Source organism: Athene cunicularia (genome assembly GCF_003259725.1).
Source record: "Athene cunicularia isolate RWA chromosome 12 unlocalized genomic scaffold, athCun1 chr12_part1, whole genome shotgun sequence".
Lineage (NCBI taxonomy): Eukaryota > Metazoa > Chordata > Aves > Strigiformes > Strigidae > Athene > Athene cunicularia.
The window spans coordinates 2,198,480-2,220,596 of NW_020799116.1; the positions used below are offsets into that span (position 1 = coordinate 2,198,480).

At 49.1% G+C, this 22,117-nt stretch overlaps 1 protein-coding gene across 1 annotated transcript; it reads right to left on the bottom strand.

The window, feature by feature from the left end:
• Positions 1-10,440: 10,440 nt before the first annotated feature.
• KLF15 (Kruppel like factor 15) lies at positions 10,441-20,567 on the bottom strand. The gene is made up of 3 exons (XM_026857707.1): positions 20,387-20,567; positions 18,134-19,241; positions 10,441-12,063 (listed from the first exon to the last, which is right to left on the bottom strand). Exons 1-3 carry the CDS (start codon positions 20,550-20,552, stop codon positions 11,895-11,897), a joined length of 1,443 nt encoding a protein of 480 aa, XP_026713508.1. The 5' UTR covers positions 20,553-20,567; the 3' UTR covers positions 10,441-11,894.
• Positions 20,568-22,117: the final 1,550 nt, after the last annotated feature.

The following is a 22,117-nucleotide window of genomic DNA, read 5'->3' on the forward strand; positions in this document are numbered from 1 at the left end:
AGTATCTCCCCTTCTTCCCCCACCAGAAACCTGAGAAGTGCTGGGCACACAGCCCAAACCAACCCTGATCCCGGGGAGATCAGGCTGCTTAGGGATTCTCCCAGCCAAAAAAAAACCAAACAAACCCAACCTTAAAACCCCACTAATATCATTCACAAGCGAAAGAAGATAAAATGCAAACCTCCTTTCCTCAGGGGACTGCTTTCACCTCCTGAGGACACAGTCCTACCCAGATCCATGAGGACATCCCCTAACGCAGCACAGCCAGGCAAGAGGCGCCTCACAACATGGGCCACAAAGCGAGAGCTCCTAAACAGTTACAGGTCAGTCAGGGTCCCCCCAAAGGTTTTGCTCTGACAAGACTGTCCTTGCTGGCTCGGGGGCCCTGGACACCTCTGAAAATTGCACAGGCCCTCCCCAAGGTGGCTGCTGGGGGTTTCATCCCTCTCTCGAGATGCAGGCAGAGCCGAACAGGCACTTCCACTGTTCCTAGCATCCTCCTGCTACCCTGTTGCAATAAGCAGAGTTGATTGTCAACTTCAGCCAAATAAGCGAGCATAAATGCCAGTAAAAGAAAACATTGCATACATCCCTCATCTGGAAATTATTTTTGTTTGTATTTATGTTCCCACGTGTTGTCAGGGTGATGTCTGGGCCCAAGCCCACATGTGGAAAAAGCTGGGCTGTGCCCTGTACTAGGAAACTCTCTAGCTCAGAGGCTAAACTGTGTTTGCTCCTCCTCACCTCCCAGAAAACAGCCTGTGCGCTTGCCTTTATGGTTTAGAGCACAGCCTCTTTTATCCAGAGGAGAGGAAAATAAAGAATTGACAAGAGGTTTATTTTTACGCTAGGACACTGGAACAGGAGGAAGCCCTCTCTTCTATGCCAGGAGAAGAAAAAGAACAACAGGTCCAGAAAGGAGCATGATCCTCTGAGTCACATTTCGTGGCACAGCCAAGGCCCGGACACCTGAACTGAACCAGGGACCTATCCTACATCCCCCTGAGCAGGGGCAAACACTACCAGGACCCTAAACTCAGACACCTCAGCCAGGAAGCACCTCAGCTTCCTCCCAGTCAAGCGCAATCCATCATCACCCGGGCTTAAACACCAGCAAACAGTCTAACCACCAGCCTCAGACCTCTTTCATCACTGAATGAACCCACTTTCCTCAAAAGAAAACTCCAAGTCAAAAGATTCAACCAGGTCAATCCCACCCTCCCCAACACCATACCTGCTGAAGGGTCATTCCTCAAAGCATCTCACTGCACAGACCAGCTGCTCCTTGCTGTAGTCTCCTTCCTTGATCACTCCCTAGAGGCTCCTGCAGCCAAACCACCCTCCTGGCCAGAATTAGGCACCCCCTCGCCATCCCAGGTGCACACCTGAGCTCCTCCCTTTATGGGAACCTGGAGATGCCCTGAGCTCTGATTACCCCCAGACCCAGGTGAGACTCACAGTCTCACAGACTTTAGCCTTCACTGACTTCACCTGGGTGAGAGCCCTTTTGTTTGTCTTGGTCTCTGCACCCAGAGGAGAGGCCCCGAACCTGTGCTGCATGGTTTGATACCTGGCAGCCACAGGCTCGCAGATGAAATATGATGCAGGACATCAAAAGCTGCAAATCACGTTTCCACCTCTGACGAGGAGGTCTACCTCTGTCCTTGTGCCTGTCCAAAAAATTGGGGCAGCTAATACCTCTGCGTTGCCCCAACAATACTGCTGACCAGAGAAAGCAAAGCATGGTGAAGAAGGACTGAGCTTAGGAATGACCGAGAATATGACCTTGAAGATCTAAACATCTCTCTGCAAGAGTGTTACTCTTCTCCCTCATGGCTGCTATCACATTGCAACACTAATCAGAAATATTATTCTGTTGTTGCTGCTTCCACCTGAAGGCCCTAAAGACATTAGTTGAGTCTTCTCTTCAGTGTTGCACTTCCCCCAGAGGAGGCAAACGACCTTGAGATGGTCTTCACGGGTGGAGTCCGTGTGCTGATGCCAGGCAAGGGGAACAGCAAATGGCTTTTGTCATATGATTGCATTTAGAGATTGCAGCCATGGGACTCTGAGGTGGATATTTCCAAAGACAAGCAGAAAATGGTGGACACTGTCCCATGAAAATGTTTACAAACATGGAAGAAGTCTGCTCCAGTCCATGCTTTGTTCATCAAACCCACATTTCTCGTGTTGCTGAAAAGTGAAGAAAAGGTCAACTTCTAAACGAACTGCTGAGGTTTGAACAAAACCACGTAATTCTTGAAATTCACATTTGACAAAAAAAAAAAATATAACAAACAACAAAAACCCCAACCCTGAAAATATCTGAAATTCATCTGACAGAAAAGCTTTGACCGGTGGAAGATGTTGGACTAGAAGGACAGAGGAGGTGCCGGTGGCAGAGACCAGCGGGTTACAGAGAGCCCCCCGCTGCCCTCGCACCCCATTGACCCAGGGCTCCTCTGTTAACGGACACACAGGTGTGGCCCCACGAGGGGTCTTCAAGGACAAACCGAGAGAAGATTCCACTCCCCATTCTCCCTGCACAGCAAGTCCCCGAACAGCACCTCACTTAAATAAACCCCCCGCAGGCTGCGAGATTTTGCACTAGAAACTTTATTTTTCTTTAACATTAGCTCATCAATAGAGTCTTCCTGGTATAATTCACAACATCCTCAGTTCACAGGGAGAGCCTCCGTGGCAAGAAAATGAGGGAGAAGGAGCATCACTCCAAAACACCCAACACGGGCTGGTCCAGGCTGTGCGCAGCCGCAGCGAGGGACCAGTCCAGCAGCTCTGGGACCAGAGCTAGCACAGCCAGCATCCCCAGGGACTGCCTGCCCACACATGAGCAATTCCGCTGTCGCTCTTGCTCTCCCACATCTTCTGGTGAACATTTTGGGTTTTTTGGTTTTTTTTTTTCTCATGAAGAGGAATTACCTTTTTTTCCTGGGCAGTCCCAAATGTGCTTTATTTGTCCTGCGCATCTTGTGAGACTGCCAGCTGACTTAGGCTAACTCTTGTTCTGCAAATATACTGCACCTATGACACGGAAACTCTATTTGCAAGGTTTCTCTGGGGCTTACATATACCTACTTAGTCAGTATAAGGCAAGTAGAGACCTCTCTCTCAACAGCACATCACTCTGGCTAGCGACTAGTTATCTGTTGATCCAATAAGCTTCCTTGAAAATAATAACTAGAACTTATCACACAAAGGGTAAAGTTTATTAAATCCCACACAAATTATCTAGTTGCAGAAGTTGAATAAAAGATCAGAATAAACAGCAGAGGTTACATTGGACTAGATCTTCTGTACTAACTTTGAAAACAGGCACTCTTACGCAATCTAAAATGTTTGTGCGTTAGTAGATAAAAGTAGTGCAGCAGCAGCTGCTCATTTTTTTTAAAAATAAATGTGTTTGAGAAGAGTAAGCAGAAAGCATCAAAGTTAAGGAAGGAAAGGTTGTAGGTAGGTGTATAGGAAGGTACTGCAAGGTGCAAGTTGGATTTGAGTGCAAGGAAATCTCTGAGGGCGGTAATCAGCTTCCATTTGATTGCATCGTAAGGGTGAAGTCTTAAGCAGTGTGGAAGTGCTTTATGGGGTGATAAAGTCAGAGAAAAAAATTAAAAAAAAAAAGTTCGACTTCTTGTTACTTACTGTGGGAGCCAGCATGGTGCCCACAGAAGATGAAGAGCATGAACACATCTGAGAGGTCACCAAGGACCATTGTGAGGACTCAAAAAGTCCGAAGCAGATATAGCCAAGTTGTTCCCCTGCTGCTCCCCGGGCCTGCGGCAGCTGCGAGGGCCACAGCACACCCGCACCCCCAACACTCATGCTCCATCAGCGAAATGAACGCGTTTGTCATGCCTTGTGCCTGACCTCATGCAGGTCTTAAGCCTATCCAGAGGGCTAAAAAGCATCCCCACTTCTCCCCCAGCGTCCTTTAATTAATTGCATCCATACATCAGTGTGTACACGCCTCAAAAATCACATCAAGTGATTAATCTGTGATTAACACCTGGGGCTGAGAAGGAATTGGGACGTTTGGGTTTGCTCTGCAGCTCTGCCACAAGCTCCCCGAGAACTATTAGTCAAACAATTTAAATCCTTTTTCTGACTTTGCACAATGAAGGTGACAGCTACTCTTCAGGGGGCTTGAAGGGCTTAATTCCCCACTGGGAAGCACGTTCTGCTCCTCAGCTGGAAGATGCTAGAGAAGTGCCAAACGTTATTATTAGTTTAGCACAGCTAATTTGTTACACTGAGATTAGCATGAAAATGCAAGAGAAAAGCGAGGAAGGTGGCTCCAGCTCTCCCTGGATGCTTGGTCCTCCACCCACCAGGGATCTGTCACAGGGTATCAGGTAACTCGCATGAAGGCATCAGGACCAATTCTAATTTGGTAATCATTCCTTTAGGCATGACACGGATTGGTTCACACCAAACTTTCACGAGTGTCACCGATCTCACACGCAAGCCTGGATTATCTTCAAGGCAATGCCAGTGACACTAAGTGAGGGGTAAGCGCTGAGGGAGGCGGGCAGCGCTTGAGGAGGGCTGTTGTGAGCTTCAGTGCTAAAGAGAATCCACGCTCCCTCGCAGGCAAATGTGTTACTAATGTGTGTTTATTTATCCGTTGTTGGAGTACCCTGCGAGGAGACTAAAGGTCCCAGGTGGCAGGTAAATGTACACCCTCCAGTTGTGCCATTAATGCCTAGGGAGCAAGAGGGAGAGTTTACCAGCAAACCCGTCAGCTGTAACTAACTTGATTTTCTGAGAGAAGACAGTTTGCTCATCACCCCGTGCTCCCCTATGAGCCAAAACTTCCCCAGGAGCATCTGCCACTTCCAGAAGGGACGAGCCCACGCCAGAGGCCATTTCCCCACCAGCCGAGGCAGAGATCTCTGGCACAGCAAGGTACTTCCCACGTCGGCGCTGCCTTGGGACGCCCACATTCACGTCTCGGCTCCGTGGTGCCACAGTGTCCCGGGCAGCCCCGAGACCAGCTCAGCAGAGCTGAGGTCCAGCACAGGCGCCGGGGCTACGGCGCTGCTGCCATCAGCACAGCCCGGGTGTTTTTCCAGCCACTCTGGCTGCTCTGACATAACGAAATTTCCAAGCCCTTTGCCCTCCCTGATGCATTATCTGTCACTAGGGACACCTGGTCTGAACGAATCTGGCTCCATCCAACTCTCTAAGGTCCAGGACATGTTGTCCATGGAAAAACAACACACCAGAGAAACAAAAAGTGAGAGACTACCTGGCTGCTGTTTATAGACTTCTCAGAAAAAGCCAGCAGTCAACAGCCAAACTCGAACGTTCACGTCACTCCTTCACTTATGGAAGGCGAGTTTACTAAATGCCTGGATGCTTTTCAGCCCCATAGCCCAATCCCTGTATTTGCAACCATAATGTTGGAATAACTAACAGGGCTTAAGCCAGTGCCTGCTGGACTCAGTAGGAGAGGCAGATGCCAGAGGCTTTATTAGATACAAAACAGTATTTCTTTGTACCTTCCTTTTTGGGGCTTGCTAGACTCCACCCTCAGTCACATGCAAAACAATTCCTGGATAGATGGTTCCACTAAAGATCTCAGAGTGCCTTGTAATTATTGAGGTTCTTGGTATCTGGGTCATATGGATAAATAATATTTCTGCTTTGGGAAGTGGCCACTCCAAGAACGAGCTGCAGAGTCAGGAGGAGAAAGCAGTACCCCTGTACAAGGAAGGGTACCTGAGGGATGGGCAGCGAGCCATCCCAGCCCTTTATGCTGCCAACTGTCCAAGGCACAACCCTCTATCGTTCACTAACCCCCGTCATAAAGCTGCTGTTGCCCCAGAGCACTGTGGCTGCTCTGACGCTGGCTGCTAGCTCGGACCACCCTCCTCCTGCACCACAAGCAGAGCCCTTTCTGCAAAAAGATCCTGTCACGCTGTGCTGGAAAAGATAGAACAGTGCCTCTTACACCGTAACTTGCTTCGGTTTCTGCTTCCCTTTCTCTGCTTCCTTCCAGAAAACTATAGGCCACATTACCTCAATTTCCTCTCCCTTTCGGGATGGTTATGAATCCAACATGAGCAGGGGACCAGTGCAAGAAGAGAGCTGGCCCTCCCAACAGCTACTTGTCATTCATGTATTTCGCTCCCATTTTACCTAACGCCTCGGCTTGCTGCGCTCGGCAGAGATGCAAACACTGCCCTCTGCTCGTGATGCCCAGAGACTTCTCAGTTGTTGCTCTAAACTGCGGGATGCTTGAATAGAGAGCTGGGGCTCAGCGAGATGCTGGCCAAGCCGTACATGCTCCGTAGGGAAGGACGGGTGAGCTGATAAAAGTTCTCTGTGACAGACTTCTCCAAGCGCTAAGAGGTTCATCCAACCTTAGCTCTGTAGGAGAGAAGTACTTACACGGACTTTGAGGCAGCCTAACCGCAAAACCAGTAGAAAAGAGATACTTGGGTAGGGAACACGGCAAAAGGCGAAGGATGTGCTCCAGCTCCAGCTGGGGGAAGACCCGCACTGAGCTGGCAGGGCAGATCAAAGCTCAGACCTGCAAAAGCTGAGGACTGAGAATCTACAAACCTTACGGTATAGGATCATTTGACCACGAAGTCATTAAGTCCCACCTCTCTAGCTGTATGCAGTCACACGCTACACGTTAAGACTACAAGATTCTTCACAATCTCCATTTTCCACACCACACCCCTTCAAACACACCACACCCCACACCCCCCTGCAAAGAAAAAGCAAGAACAAAACTAAAACCTGTGGGATAAGAGATTAAAAGCCACCAAAACACAGATGTCCCAGAAGAAGCAAGCAAGGGAAGCCAAAGACCCACCAGGATCTGCAGTCCCTGCCTTAGCTGGAAATTTTTTTCCCCTGGACAAGCCATGGTGGTCACTCTCCTTGGCTTTTCCTAAAGTCAGTGGGAGCTCAGCTCAACTGTTGTTTAAAAACAGTGTCTCTGCACAGCAAGCGAGCAAAGCATGGCATCGCTAAACCAAGTGATGGGTCTCATAGATGCCGTCAAAAGGGGAGAAGGAAAATCCCAGCTGGCTCCAAAGAGCTTTCTCTGTGTGTTGGCAGGTCCTTGGTGTTGCTCCCTGATGGGGAGGGCAGGTCCAAGCCGAGAGCCTGTGGTACAGCACATCCAGGCTTACATAACCCAAGGGGCCCAGGGTAATCATTAACGCCGACTTATTGCCACGGGCTTTGTGCTGGTTGTTTGGATTAAACGTGTAGTGCCCATTTAGACAAGGAGAAGGCTCCAGGAACAAGGATTGAAGTGGAAACAACCCCCTGGGGAGGGTGGGAAGCTGAGGACTGTTGCAAACACGGCAGGGTCTAAACACCAGAAGTCCTCCAGGGAGGCAGATTGGCCATCCTTCACCACGCCACCCTGCTCCATGGGCTGGCTTGCTTTCCACAGGGGTGCAGCTCCCGGAGCTCCCCACAAACTGCCAGGGGAAAAAGCCCCCACATAACACAGATCCGGGGAGCTGGACCTTTCTTAGGGAGTTTGACCTTGGTGACTCCCAAGTGCAACACGGCAGCAGGGAGCTCGTGTTCCTCTCTCCTTGGCATCCTCTCCAAAAGCAGACGTTATCAGTGCGGCCTGACTTTATCTCATGCCCAGTCTTTACCTTTGCTTATCTGATGTCTCCCTGACGTCTCCCATTACTCTTTGCCTTCCACAACCCGCTGCGCGTTACTGACATGTGCTCTGTCTGGGGCAAAGGAGGTTTGGGACTTCTTGGTCCTGTTCCCATTTCCCCTCTGCATCGCTCTGTGGTTTCGGACACATCGCTCCACGGGTCACAGAGGTCAGGTCACCTTATGGAAACAGCACTTCACACTTATTTCTTATACTTAGCTCTTACCTTGAGTACAACCTTCCCAGCTCCTCACCCCTCTCAACACTGCTCCTCCACCACTAGCTCAGACGAAGAGACTACGAACAGCCAGAAATTACCAGTAAAACCTCTTAGGTTTTAGAACACAGAGATCTTGGAAGTGTTAGGAACCAGATCGTGATCATTATGTGAAGGCTTTACCACTGCACGCGTGTCTACTCACACCTCAGAAACCCAATCATAGATGGTTTAAGTCAATTAAACTTAGGCCTATGTACAACAACGCCACGCTGTGCTTCGCCATGCAGAGTTGCTGAAGCTGGGACATAATAAACTTATCTACAGTTGTGGCATCAAAGCACCTAAATATATATTTACCTTCAGGTGGGTAAAGAGTAATCAGGCTTAAGGCAAGGCCACATTTTTCTCATGAATCAGCAAGGCCCAGGCAGGCCAGTAATTCCACTTAAAACAAACATCAAAATAATCTCTTCTGGAAATGGCTAAATTTTTTTGTGACAAGCCTCTGAAAACGTCATTAATTTTCATGCAAAAATAACTCTCCTTTCACAGCAAACTCAGCTCCACTCTTTTGAGCAAAATGTTGCAACTTTTACATAAATTTCCTTACAGGTATTAGCCAGAAAAACCCACACAATCCACACTTAGAAACCGTACTTAAAACAGAAAAAGGAAGAAAAGAAGAAAAAAAAAAAAGGATATAATAAGGGGTTCATGGAAAATATTCCAGGCTAAATCACATCTTAGATCTTAGATTTCTGCACTGCTGTGCTCCAGAAGCAGGTATTTTGCATTACTCCAGCTTTAAGGATTGCCTCTTGCAGAAAAATACCAACTTCTGTCCCGAGTGTCTTGCAGGGTGAATTGCCCAATGTTACAGCAATATCAGAACTCCAGATGAGATGGGGAGGAGACTGAGATGATGGTTAAAACAAAGCAGCTGGTTTAACGCAAGATGTCAATAGGGTGAGAACAGAAGGGAATCGGAGCTCCTCTTGGTGCAGGCTTGCTAATTAAAGCGTGTACGTGACTAGCACTCTTAAAAGAGCTGTCCTTAGGACTCTGGTCTTCAGACTACATCTCGGGAGTGAACAGAACTTAGTCTGCCTCATGCTGGACTCAGAGGGGTTCTCTGGGAAAAATGATCGGCGGTCTGGAGAGCCCTGACTCATCAGCTGGTGTTTTTTGGCGGCTGTTCTTCAGGGAGAGATTTTAATCCCGAAGTGCCCGTTAGTCTCAGAGTGATTCTTGCTGGGAGAAGAGCTGGACCCACTGCACCATAGCTCCCATGGAGACTCAGAAGTCTCTCAACGTCGCTGGTTTCTTCTTCCAGCGGGGGCCAAGCAACCAAAAGCAGAGAGCAGGAGATGTCCCGGCTTGCAGACCGCGAGAGCATCATGTTCATGCCCCTGTTGTTACAGGTGGGAAGCAATGGCTGTTGCAGAACAGAGCATCTTCTCCCCAGACCTGAGGCACGCTTCGTACCACAGATCCCTCACATCACTCTTTCAGACGTGGGATTTGCAGAAGAGCCAGCTGAAGCGCCTTGGCACCGAGACCTCCGCCGTGCCGAGCCTTTCTTGCACAATCTAATCCTGTGACTACTGGCCTTACTGCTTGCTTCTTCCATCCAAGGATCACACAAACAGAAATTAAGTCCCACAGTATCACTGTGATGCATCATTATCCGCATTTTACAAGAAAGGGAACCGTGGCACATGGCAATTGCGTCCTTTGTCCTGGGTCTCAGAGTGAGTCACTGTCACCGTCTCAAGCAGCCTCTGAAGCCCTTCCTCCTTCACACTAACCACTAGAGCTTGAATTTCCTCAAAGCCTGCTTGCTCTGATTTATTAACCGCAGTTTTACTACAGCTGCAGACCTGTCAGAAACCACAGAAGGCATTCGGGTCCCAGCGTGGCTGCCAGGTGAGACGTGAGGGCTCCAGTGAAGTGAGAGTTGAAACATCTCACGCCTCCCAAGAACTCTGAGATGAGAAAAACTTCTGAAGGCAACTTCACATCTGTTCCATCGTCTCCCTGTTACCCAGCACCTGAAAAGTTACATCCAGGTGAACCAAAATTTCAAGCGCTAGTGTCCTGATTACAGAGCTGGCTACAAAGGAAATTAATCAGTAATAATTTCCAGAAGGGATTTAAAATTTCCATTTTCATTTTATTGTCAAAGTAAATATATTTTTATGAAGAACAAAAGAAAATATACAGAATTGTAACTTATGTACACTGGCTTTATAGGTATTTTTGTTTCCAATTTACACAAATTTTGATACGTTATTAAAAGATATTTTATATAGATATGCATCTATGTACAGTTTTATTTACATACATTCATAGGATGTGATATAAACCAGTCAATAGATGATAGTTCATTTATATTAATTTCTAGAGGACAAAAGGAATGCATTTGCTTTAGCTAGACCTGCTGTTCTTGCACAGCACGGGCTCCTGTTCTTCCTAGCTCTAGAATTGCAGTTTCCTATTTCCCATTTTGCCAACAAAAAGACAAACAGATGCTGTCTGCGAATGGAAAGGAAATGCAACATCCATTATAAAATCGTTCCTAATTACTGAATTCTATTTTCTTCTAAAGCTTCTTACAATCGCCAGAGTTCAAATGGAAAAACAAAACAAGAAGACAAACAAAATCACTTGCCTGCTACCATCTGATTATTTGTTTAAATTCCCTTCTTAGCCAGCTACCACACAAATTTGTTTCTTTTGGCTACTGTTCTCACCCATTCGCCCACCCCAGCTGCACGGAGCTCTGACATGGCTGTGGGTAAGGAGAGGATTAGCACTGAAGATCACCCTTGGACAGAAGATCTCACGGTGCTGTCCCACCAGACCTCCCACCCTCCCCTCAGTCCAGGTACACCCTACGAGACCCTGCAGCCAGCAGACAAACGGAGACTGAGCTCCAACCAGCGAGGCCCCGGCTCGCCGCGGATACTCGGGACGCCCGGGGCTCCCCAGGACCACCCGGTACCCCCGGGGCTCCCCAGGACCATCACTCTGGGTTCTGATGACACCAGAGGACACAGGAACAGAGCTCAGCTGTTTCACAAACAGCTTTACACACTAGACAACAGCTCTTCTGCTAAAGACAGCGGATGCTGCGAACCAGAGTGGAAGGGCAGCGGCGCTTCCTTCGAGGCGCGGGCATCCTCCCCCCGGCAGCACAGACAGAAGCATGACATGGTACGTGCTCGGCCACACCACAAGGCTCCACTCCAAGCCATTTCATCCAGCCTGAGCTCCCAGGTTTGCTTAGGGTATGCCTTTGCTTAAATATATATATGTATGAATATATATACATAAATATTTATATATAGCCCTGGCCAAGGAAAAGGTAAATGCGAGCCGGAGAAGTCAGAGAGGCACATTCCAGTGCTCCCCATGCCTTGCCTCCCCCTGTCCCCAACTCCCACTGTTCCTCCTCCTATGGCCAGCCCCTACAAATCCTTGGCTCAGGCAACCCAAAAACAAAGGAGTTGTTTTCATTTCAAAAGGAATTTGCTGTTTCCAAACTGGACAAATAGAGCAGCTTAATAAAAACTCACAATGAATGGCCTGTACATGAGCAAAGCCCTTAGGAATGCCAGGGCTATAATTAACTAGCAGCAAGCAACTCTTACATTTTCCCGTGTAGCAGAAAACAGCTAAAAATAAAACACTGTAATTTCCAAAAGAAGCAGCAGCAAAGGAGGGAAAAGATAGAAGGAAAGGAAAATAACATCCTTTCAAAAAAAAAAAAAAAAAAAAAAAAAGGGAAAAAAAAAACCACAAAAAGGAAGAAGCATCCCCCTCCCTTGACCCAAAAAGAACTTCATTCTCAAATCATCTTTAAAGGACATGGGACACACAGACATGGTGGTATCAAGTAACAGCATTGACTGTTCTGTGGAGACAAATAAATTATCACTAGAAATATAGTGAGCAAAGTGCTGTCATCAGCTGTTGTAGGATGGCTGGGCAGGAAGGGGAAAGCAGGACCAATCAGTTCACGGAGCGGACGGAGCGGTTGCTTCGTGGGAACCGATGCACCTTGACATGTTTGGACAAGTGGTCACTTCGAGCAAACTTCTTCTCACAGACAGGACACTGATAGGGTTTCACCCCCGAGTGGGAGCGCCTGTGCCGGGACAGCTCATCTGACCTGGAGAACCTGCAAGAGAAGAGAAGCCTTCTCAGATAAATGTGTCTTTACATTGCTAAGCCTCTCGAAGTGGGGGAAAATAAAAAAAAAAAGACCTCTCAGGCCACTGGGAGACTCTGCTTGTGGCACAAAGCCCCAAGGCACAAACAAAAAGGGACAGACATCAGGGCTGGGCTGGTCCCAGCCTGCAGGCAGCAGCAGCAGTGATGGAAACACAACGCCCAGAAGCCCCGTTTGTACAAACCTTGCCCTAAACCCGATAACGTGGGTACAGCTGAGTTAAACCAGTGCTGCTCTTGATCCCTCGGCCAGTACCCTTCAACCTCTCTCCTGCAAATCCAAGCACGGACCATTCTCAGCCCACAGGTGAGGCCACTCCAAGCTCCCACTGACAGGAGCACAACAGACATCCAGTAATTGCACCAAGTTCGAGATGGCCCCCGGATAACAGCCAGGTAGAGCTGCCCAGAAGCTACGTGGCTTAGCAGAGCCAGCTGAAAAATTGGCTTTTGTACGTGCTCCTGCAGGTCAAATACAGAGTCATTAACACCTCAGCACCAGAGATGCTCAGCATTGTAACAGCTGAAATCCAGGTGGGCCCCGATGGCCATTAGCACAGGTACTTCATGGGCAAAGCAAAATCAAGATTGAGCCTTTAATTACCAAAATTGCCTCCCCGAGTCATTACCATTTTAGATATTTCCTACCTTCCACCTCCACAGAAAAAAATCTCCAAACAGCCACTGTGAATCCCACAGGCTTTGCCAAACTCAAATCAGCTAATCCTTTAGTCTTAACAGTGCGGCTGGATCTATTTCCAGCTTGGACCTGACTGGGAGCCACAGGGTTAATTAATAATGTCACACTAAAACAGCCCGGTCCAGATGGGTACAAAAAACTTGCTGCCTGACAAAGGGCAATTAAGTGTTTTGTTGCCAGAGCAGTAACAAAGAGCGGCACAGAAAGAGAGCTTACAAGAAATGGTATCAGCTGTTTATTTACAATAAATAAATGAAGTCATGGGCACTAGCTGAATAAATGGAGGAAAGAACATGTAGAAAAATGTGCCCTTCTGGAACAAAATATCACATCACCAACAGAGTGAATACGCCTTTATGAAAGGGGGAAAACAGGACCGCTGGGCTCCTGTGAATAAGTAAATCCTTCAAGCAAAAAAAATATGTTTCCACATAAAGGTTTTAATTAGCTCTGATCTCCCACCACCAGTGGAGGGACAGGGCGCAGGCACTGGGAAAGCTGAGAATGGTTTCCTCAGTTCCCACAGACCTGCAGGCCGGTGATGCCCCGCAGAGAGCGTTCTGCAGCCAGAGCAAAGTAGATGCAGATGCTCGCTGTGGGTAAGACATGGTGCGGCCACGCCTCTTGCAGGGGCGTTTCTAGGGGACGTTCCTTCGCTTGTTCTCTTGCTTTTCTGCCTTGTCCTTGCTTTGGTATCCCCGTGCTGAAAGAGTCAATGCCCAAGCGGAACCATCTGCAGATGCCCTGATGGAGCCATCAACCTGTTCCTCGCCTGGGACACGTCTTCTTCATAAAGGCTACAACTGGAGTTTCTCTTTGCCCCTGGCACCCGCACATTTGCTTTCTGCAGCAGCCCTGCTCCTTCCAGCCATGGCTTCCCAGAACTACAGTCCGGACCTGGGCGCAGCAAGGCCAGGGATTTCTCCCGAGTCCTTAGCAGTGAGCTCGTCCCACCGCCACATCCCTGGAGGGACGCTCTTGTAGAGCTATGGATGAGTGGCACCGAGCACCTTTCTGGCGAAGGCAAGAGACTGCCTCAGTGGGACTCAGCGTGGGCCAAGGAATGGCCCAGTTGCCAGTGGTGGCAACCGCGTTCAGGGAAGAGAGGGAGCAGAGAGAAAAAAAAGTGCCTTTTCAGAGAGCTGTCATCTTATGTAGAGACTTATCACTCAAAGGAGGAGTAAAACCAGACATGGCAGGGTTGCCTTGTCCCGTGTCCTTGGCCATTAAGGTCACCATCTGCAACAGAAGCGCAGCAGCACATGGCTAATCCTGCACAAGAGCTCTGCAAGTGCATTTCAGCGGGGACTGCACGGGTGGTGGGGAGAAAGAGGCACACATCAGGAGCAAGAAGCTCCGCTCATACCCCGAGAGCTCAGATGAGTTCATCGAATAAAAATACACTCTGCCTCATAACTATGTCCTTAGCTGAAGAGGCAGGAATGTTGCAATACTGTTCCCCAGCAGTCACGGAAAGATCAGCTTACAGAGCCCACAGAAATAAACCTCGAGCTGTCGATGTGTTTACAAAAAAACAACGCAAAGGTTAGGACAAGGAAGCCAGGAAGATCTGGTGGGCTGGCTCTGCAGTGAAATGATATTTGCAGCATGTTCTAGCACTAAGATCACCTCAAGAAAACGGCAAATAATCAGTCCCCTGTGGAATGCCAAATGCAAACAAAACCAAGGTGTACACACACACACGCCCCCACCAAGGAACACCCCGCTATCCCAAGTCACTGCTACTTCCAGAAGGATCCCTCCTTCAAAAGACAGGTGGAGGGATCTGGGCAATCCCACAGCGACTAGAAGACTCTCCTTCATCCTTCTATCTGCCAGGACCCCAAAGGGCCTGTAACTACATCTCCCGTGGAGACAAATCCTAGAGCTTCCTGATGTGTAGGATGTGTCCTGTGTCTCCTGGCCAACTAGGGACATCGCTGTGTGGTCACAGGGCAAGAAAGAGCAACAGCTTCAGCCTAGTCCTCCACGGCCCCTGCCACGGCCCCCAGCCGCTGAGGCTGACCTAGGCTGTACCTCTCCTCCACAGTGGAGGCTCTGGATTCATCCTGTCCATCCCCAAAGCGCCGCTCGGGTAAACCCGCACTCCTCCCGCGCACCTGCAAAGCCCTCTGCACAGCACCAGCAAGCAAGGGCACAGCGAGACGCCTGCCCTGCCCCACTCCCGGCATCTCCCACGCTCGCCCGGGCCCATACACCCTCCCGGCCACGCTCATCATGAGCCTTTAAGCCCGGAGCTCCCAAACCAGGCGGGCCGCAGGGCAGCACCTCCAGCCCAGCGCTGGGTCAGGGCATTTAAACCCGACTGCCTAATCCTCCCAAACCTCACAACAACCGTGGCTTTCCAGGCCACCGCGCCAGGGGAGGGAAAGCCAACCTTCTGCTCCGTAACACGGCTGCCGGGGACCGACCCCCCGCTGCAGCTCAGCCTTTGGGCCGGGGCTGTCTCCGGAGCGGCACCAACCAGGGGCTGCCAGGTGCCAAAGGTATGGGCTGGTGTGCCACGGGTCAGCGGGGTAGCGAACGCCACGGGTCACCGCCCGCGTAGGAACGTCTCTCCGCAGCCTGACGAAAACAGCTCTTGCCCCTTGGCAAGGAAGGACACAAGCGAGAAGGGTTCAGCCTCTCCAGCGATGTGCTTGGGGCTCTCCAGCTGTCCTAGGGGTTAGCAAAAGGGTTTGCTGTGTGCTCACCCCTCCCTTGGGGCAGTTAAAGCCTGCAACTTCACCATAGCAAGGCTGCCCTGAGAGCAGGGAAAGCTTTAACTCCCTTACGGCTGAGCCACCTTGTGCTAGGCAACACTTTGTTTTGGTTTTGAAATTACTACCTTCAGCAAGGTCAGATCTGAAGTGTCTTTGGTGAAAAAAAACAAATACACAAGCACAAGCATGCAGGGAAAGGAGGAGGAAAGCAGAGCCCAGCGGTGTTTAGCACCTAAATTCGTGTGAGATGATATAAAACTGAGAGCAAACAGAGAGACCAGAGGCCTTTGACTTCAGTCGTGGGAGATCACAGCTCTCGCTGAACTTCTGGAAAAGGCAAACGTGCTTTATTGATGAAAGGGGACCCAGTAATGCAGTGCCCAGCGGGGTCTGGCCTCTGACACAGGAGCAGTGTGCAGGGCATGTGCAGGATCCCAGGCTGGCGCTAAGGACTGCTGGGGGCGCAGGAAGCAGCTCCCCAGGCCCTGCCTCTGCTGCTGGCTGTAAACCCCCCCCTCAGAGCAGAGCCCTCCCAACCTTCAGGGGTGCTGGGGTCTGGGGTACCAGCCTGGGCAAGACAAACAGCAGCAGAGAGTCTGAAAACCCCTTCCAGCAGCTCTTTGTGGACAACACACACATTCCTCGTAGCTAAGGTGATTAATTTCTCAGCCCTGTTGGGCTCCTCATCTTTAAAAAGTTGTGGCTGGCTGAAAGTCCAGGGGGCTCCCAGTCGCGGGACCGGCACTTCCCTTGGCCCACCTTACGCCTGCACCCTGGTTTTGATCCACACCACTCGCTGGGAGAAGGCAGGCACCCCAGTGTAAATTCAGTCTCCATCCCTTACCACTTAATATTTTCCTAAATGCTCCCCTTGGATTTGCAGCCTGGGAAACACCAGCTCTGTGATAAGACAGAGATGGAGGGAGCCACCACCCACGGGCAACACTTCAGGCTCCAGCTCTTGAGCCACCAAAGTCCCTGGGAGCGTCACTATAAATCTCAGCATGGATCCGACAAACCCTCACGTGCCACGTGCATCTGTCACAAAATCGAGAGTTTTGCTCGCATCCCAGTGCAGGGAAAGCCAACACGACACCCACAGGCACCTTCGCGGCCTGAGGCACATCTGCTGCCTGGGTGCTGGTGCTCGGGCAACCAAATAAAAAGGAGCAAGTGCCTCTAGTGCAGGTCAGGAGCAAACTAGCCTGTGGCCTGTGGGACCTACCAGCTAAATAACACAGATTTCATTTCAGCGCATCCCGCAATGAAGCCACTGAGCTCAAGCTCACGAGAAGTGCCACCAGTACAAAAGGAAAGAAAATCACCACCAGTCTGTAGGGCCCCCGAAAACTGAAACGGGAAAGAAAATCACCACAGAAATTAATGGCGTTGATCTCCCCAGTCCTTCCGGGAGGCAAACTTCAAACTGGTCCAGCTGGGGAGCAGAGGACTGGGCCCCATTCTGACCTTTTCCCTCAAACCAATCCAGCCATCTCTAACTGCGGCACGTCTCACATACTGGCATTTGCACACAACCCTCCCCTGTTACTTTTTACCTCACCCGTTCCCCAGGATCACAATCCATTTCCTCATTAGACGTTGCTCGCTGAAGCTCTGCGGGATATTCTTTGAGAGAAATCCAGCTTAATTTCATGCAAGGGAGTTAACATTTTGTTTTCTCCCATCATAATTTGTGGCGCTGTACGTTAACACTTGCCAGCGGGCAGGCGGGTAATACAGCTAATTGGAAGGAGGAAGGAAGGCTTCCATCCAAATTTGCTTAAAATAAAAAGCTGATTTTTTTTTAACAGAGTTTTAATTTTTCAACCAGTATTAAAAATAAATTTAAAAAAAAAAAATCAAGAGATAACCCTCTGTGAAACGTTTTGTTCAGTAAAACCTGCAATCTTCCATTCAAGCACGGCTTAACTCCGCTCAGCCTTCTGGTTATGTTGTTATATCTGACAGCTTTTTGCAACTTTGAGTGGCACCCACGCATTTTTCTGAATCAACGCAGAGAATAAAACCCAGAGCACGCCAGAGTGTCACTGCCAGCATTTTCGGGAGTGGGATGAAGTGCATTTTTCTATGGGACTGTACAGAATACTGCCGCTTTTAACCACACTCGACTAGCAGAGCCCTCCAGCGATCACGTCCAGCCCCACGCAGTTGGAGCCACACACAGTGTCTCTGCCCTAAACCCTCCAGTTCCCTCACGGCCCCCAGCTGGTACCGGCCAAGCATCTGCTGCACCTGGTGTGCTGCAACCGGACCGATGTCAACGCAAGGTGTTGCCTGAGGTAACGAGCTTAATCTGACCCTCTTGGAATGAAATACGAACTACAATGGACTCCTTTTATTTTTTTTAGACACTTAAAACAGCTGATGCCAGTAGGTGATGCTCTGCTATTTAATTTATCAAATCCCCTGGATTACCAAGCAGGAAGAAAAAAGGTCTTAATTCTCAAACCAACCGAACAAGTTTTGGGAGCAGAAGCAGTTTATAAATCCGAGTGCAAACCTACTTGCTCGGCGAGTTAGGTCAAGCGAGCAAAGAGGGGACAGGGGATTGGACAGTGCTGCACCCCGATACTAACCTCCATCCGCAACCCGGCCACGTGCACGCAAAAGGCTTTTCTCCCGTATGCCTCCTCAGGTGGGCTTTCAAGTGGCTGCTTTTCGTGTACATCTTGGTACACCCAGGAAAAGAACATTTGTGCATTTTAATGAGTTCTGCTGTGGGGTTCTTTTGAAATTTCTGACCCATGATGATTCCCGTCTGACCCTGGATCATGCCTCCTGGCCCGATTGGCTTGGCAGCGATGGGGACAGGAGCAATACGGACAAATTTAGAGGACAAGTTCAAATTGGACGACTGGACTATCTGAGGCACAAGGGCAAACGTCTGTCCTTGGATGTTGACTAGGAGCTGTGCAATTTTAATGTTCTCTTGTGCTGGTCCTTGGGAACTGGGGCTCGTGTTGGACTCCTGTTTGATCTGTACAGGCTGGATTTGGAGCATAACTGGTATCCCATTCTCCAGGGACATTCCTCCATTTGAAGCTTGGCCACCTTCCGTTGAGCTGCTCAACTGTTCATTTTTACTCTCTTTTAAACTAGCGCTGGGTAACATATGGTCTTTTTGCTGTAGCGAAGCAACAGAAACTTGGCTGCAAGCTCTCAAGTCCTTGGTCTCACTTTTAGGTCTTTCTTTGAGCTCCAACTCCATGTTCTCCTCCAGAAACTCCTCGATTTCCTCAAGCGTCGGCTGAAATGGTCCTGAGTCTTCCATATCCACAGCAAATTCCGGCAACCTAAAGTACTCCTCTTTCACTATCGGCTGAAGTCTCCTTTTGTCCCACCATGACGCAGTGGTGTTCCCCAAAGACGCCTGGGACAACAAGTAGTCTAAGATACTGTCCTGACTTTCTGCACTGGACGTGCTTCCATAGCTGGAGCTGAGAACCTGGGAGTCAGGGCTGGAACAAGAACAAAAGCTGGACGAGTCGCTGTCATCTTCCGACAGGGGAGAGGGCAGCATTTGGTAGGACCTCACCCCTGCTGTCATGTCCCCAAAGTATCCAAAAGAAGATCTTGTAGATGAAAAGGATTCATCAGTAGGCAGCAAGTGATCCACCATTCCTGGGCGATCTCTTACGGATATCCCAACAGCATATACCAGGCGGCGAAAGTTCAGGTGAGAGCCTGAGTGTAGGAAAACAAAACAGCAACAGTCAGAGGGTGGTTTAATCATTGATCTCCATGAACTAAGGCTTGTAAAGCCCTCTAGCTCACAGGAAAGTCCAAAGCATCCAGCCTCACTGAGTACACATGCTGCTACACGCTTTGATATGTCTGTACCACCCCCTAAGGACTGTCAGGGCCAAAGCATTCTGCAGGATTGCACCACGTATTTGCAGAAGAACTCTTTCAGAAATCATTTCCCAACTGTGTGCGCTCTAGATTTACAGCTCTCTTCCCAAATATTACTGGCAAGAGAAAAATAAATTGCAGGCTTTCACCTAACAGTGGAACCTAGAGCCAAAGAAGGGAATGGGAAGAAAAAAATGAAGCGCTGAAATTTTTACCACCCCCCAAAAAAAAAAAATAAATATATATATAAAAAGTTTACTGCTGGTGGCCATAAAACACAAATCCTTTCCTTATCTTGTAGCTTTCCACCAACCTTATTTTTAACTTCCTCAGTTCCACAAATATAGGCTAATCAGCATAATGCAAGCATCAATCTGTCAGGAGCCAGAAATATTTACTGTGCTTCAGCATTTACTAGGTGGATTTTCCCCTCCAGATGTAATGAATCAGTGTGCCAACGTCATCATCACCTGCACTGCCCTTAATAAGGCTGGCACTGCACTGAGCTCATTACCATGTCCTGGCAAGCCAGCTGGTGGCTGGTTTCACCTCCTCGCTCCATACTCCTCTCTCTTCCTCTCTGTCCCAGTACGCAGGTCGAGGTGATCTGAACCCCGTGCCGGTTGCTAAACTGGGAGGGCTCGTTCGGACCCCGGCACCTCAACCTGCCGTGACCCACGGCTGCGCTCCCGCTTCCCCCCCGACGCCGTGGCGAGGCGGCGAGCGGGCAGCGTCCCGCAGGCCCCTACTCACGTGAGCCATAATCCCGCTGCGAGCCCACAGAGCCACAAGGGCAAAATCCATCCTTCTAGCACAGCCCAGAGCAACGCTCACCAACAGCGGCGACCGCCCCGCGCCTTCCCAGTTAAACCCAGCAAACTTCCTATAAAGGTTTTTCTGGGGAGAGGAAGGCAGGAGGGGCATCTGCGTATTTGTTTTCTTCCCCCCCCCCAGAGGAAAAAAAATAATTTGCTTACGGACAGGGACTATGCCTCTTAGAGAGCAAACAGAGACCTCTGGACGGCGCAAACACTGGCCCTCAGTTATTCGCTCAAGGTGACTGATTGAAAACAGAGCTGTGTATGTGCATAATAAAACAACTCTTTCTGTGGAAGGTATGTGGACTGCAGAGATAGAAGTCATTTGATCAGCCTATGAGGTTTTGTGTGTGTGTGAATTAGGAGGCATGTGATCCAGCGCGAAGGAAATGCCAGTCAAGCTTGTTACACGCTGTCATTTTCCACAGGCTCTGCTGCTGCGCTTTGGAGGCTTTGCCATGAATAGTCAATAGCTTCCAGTTTTGTGCAGGGAAGGGGATGGATGTTAACTGCTATTGCAGAGCATCCTTGCTGCCTGATCTCCAAAATTTACCCTGCCTTCGCCTTCTCCGGAGAAAAAAAAAAAAAAAATCAAAAAGGCATCTACGTGCTCAGTGCTGCGGCAAAAACCGAGCGAGATATTTTACACAACAGCCGGGGGGGGGGGAACCCCCATATTTCTTAAAGATACAGCTTCCTTCTTCATACGCACATGGAGGAAGTAGGGGCAGGTTGAAAGACAGACTTAAACGTAAGATTGCACATTTTCCTGGTATGCGTGGCCTGTCAGTCAGCTATGCCTCTGAACCGATAATGAAATACCCACATGTGCCAAACATGAGGAAGTTCAAACAGAGGTTAGTGGCTCTGTTTTGTGACCTTAGCCTATAATCATTTCTTATAGTAAAAGTGAAGAGTCAGAAGAGCTGAACTATTTCTAACACACAAGACCTTACTTTTTTTTTTTTTTTTAAATCTCTGCGTTGACAGAAAGTTCCTCCAGCAGAAGTCCCAGTGCTGAGCTCAGTCCCAGTTTTGTAATTGAATGCACAATCTGCTTCCGAGAAGTTTGTGTCGGCTTCCAGTAAGAATTCACCCAAGCAGCTTGTTTCTATCTTGCACTAAAACCTGGTTATTGCCTTGTGAAATGTGGGGCAGAAAGGAGGACTTGCCCTCAGACGGTTTCTGATCCTCCCTCCTACGTCTGCATTGTTACAGCTTGAACTTCTGAAGAACGGTGCTGTGAGCGAAATCTGGACTGCAACGTGGGTTTTTTTTTTCTAAGAAAACCTGGCGTGCTCCGTGTGCAGAGAAAGAGCAAGCACCAAAAGCGGTGGGTAAAGTTTTTTCGGGGTTTTGTTGTTTGTTTGTTGGTTGGGGTTTTTTTTAATAAGTTCAAGTTTTCTTTAAATGCCTGTGAGAACTAGGAAGCCACACATCAAAATATCCATATATTTCCCTGGGAATAGAACTAAACCCTAACTTGAATAAGGGCTTAAGGGCGGGGGGGGGGGAGGAATCCAACAAACCCCTAGCAACTCCTGTGAGCAACGTACCGCAGCAGAAACCAGCCAGCACACTTATTTCCCCGTCTCTTTTGCCAAGGAGCAATGTCACTTGGTGTACCCAGAGTCCTTTCAAGAGGAGCGGGGACTGTCACGGGCAAATACATCCAGGCACATTACGGGCCACATCTGCTTTCTGCTCGCTCTCAAAACTTGCAGAGCGGCCAAGAAGATTCTGGGGAATGCCTGGAATGCAGGATTGGGCCCGGGTTATATTTTATCCTAAAGGCCAGACTAACAACCAAAAAGGCTTTCATCGCTACTTTGCCTGAAGACACAGCCAAAACCAGAAGATTAAAAACAAAACCAAAAAAAAAAAAAAAAA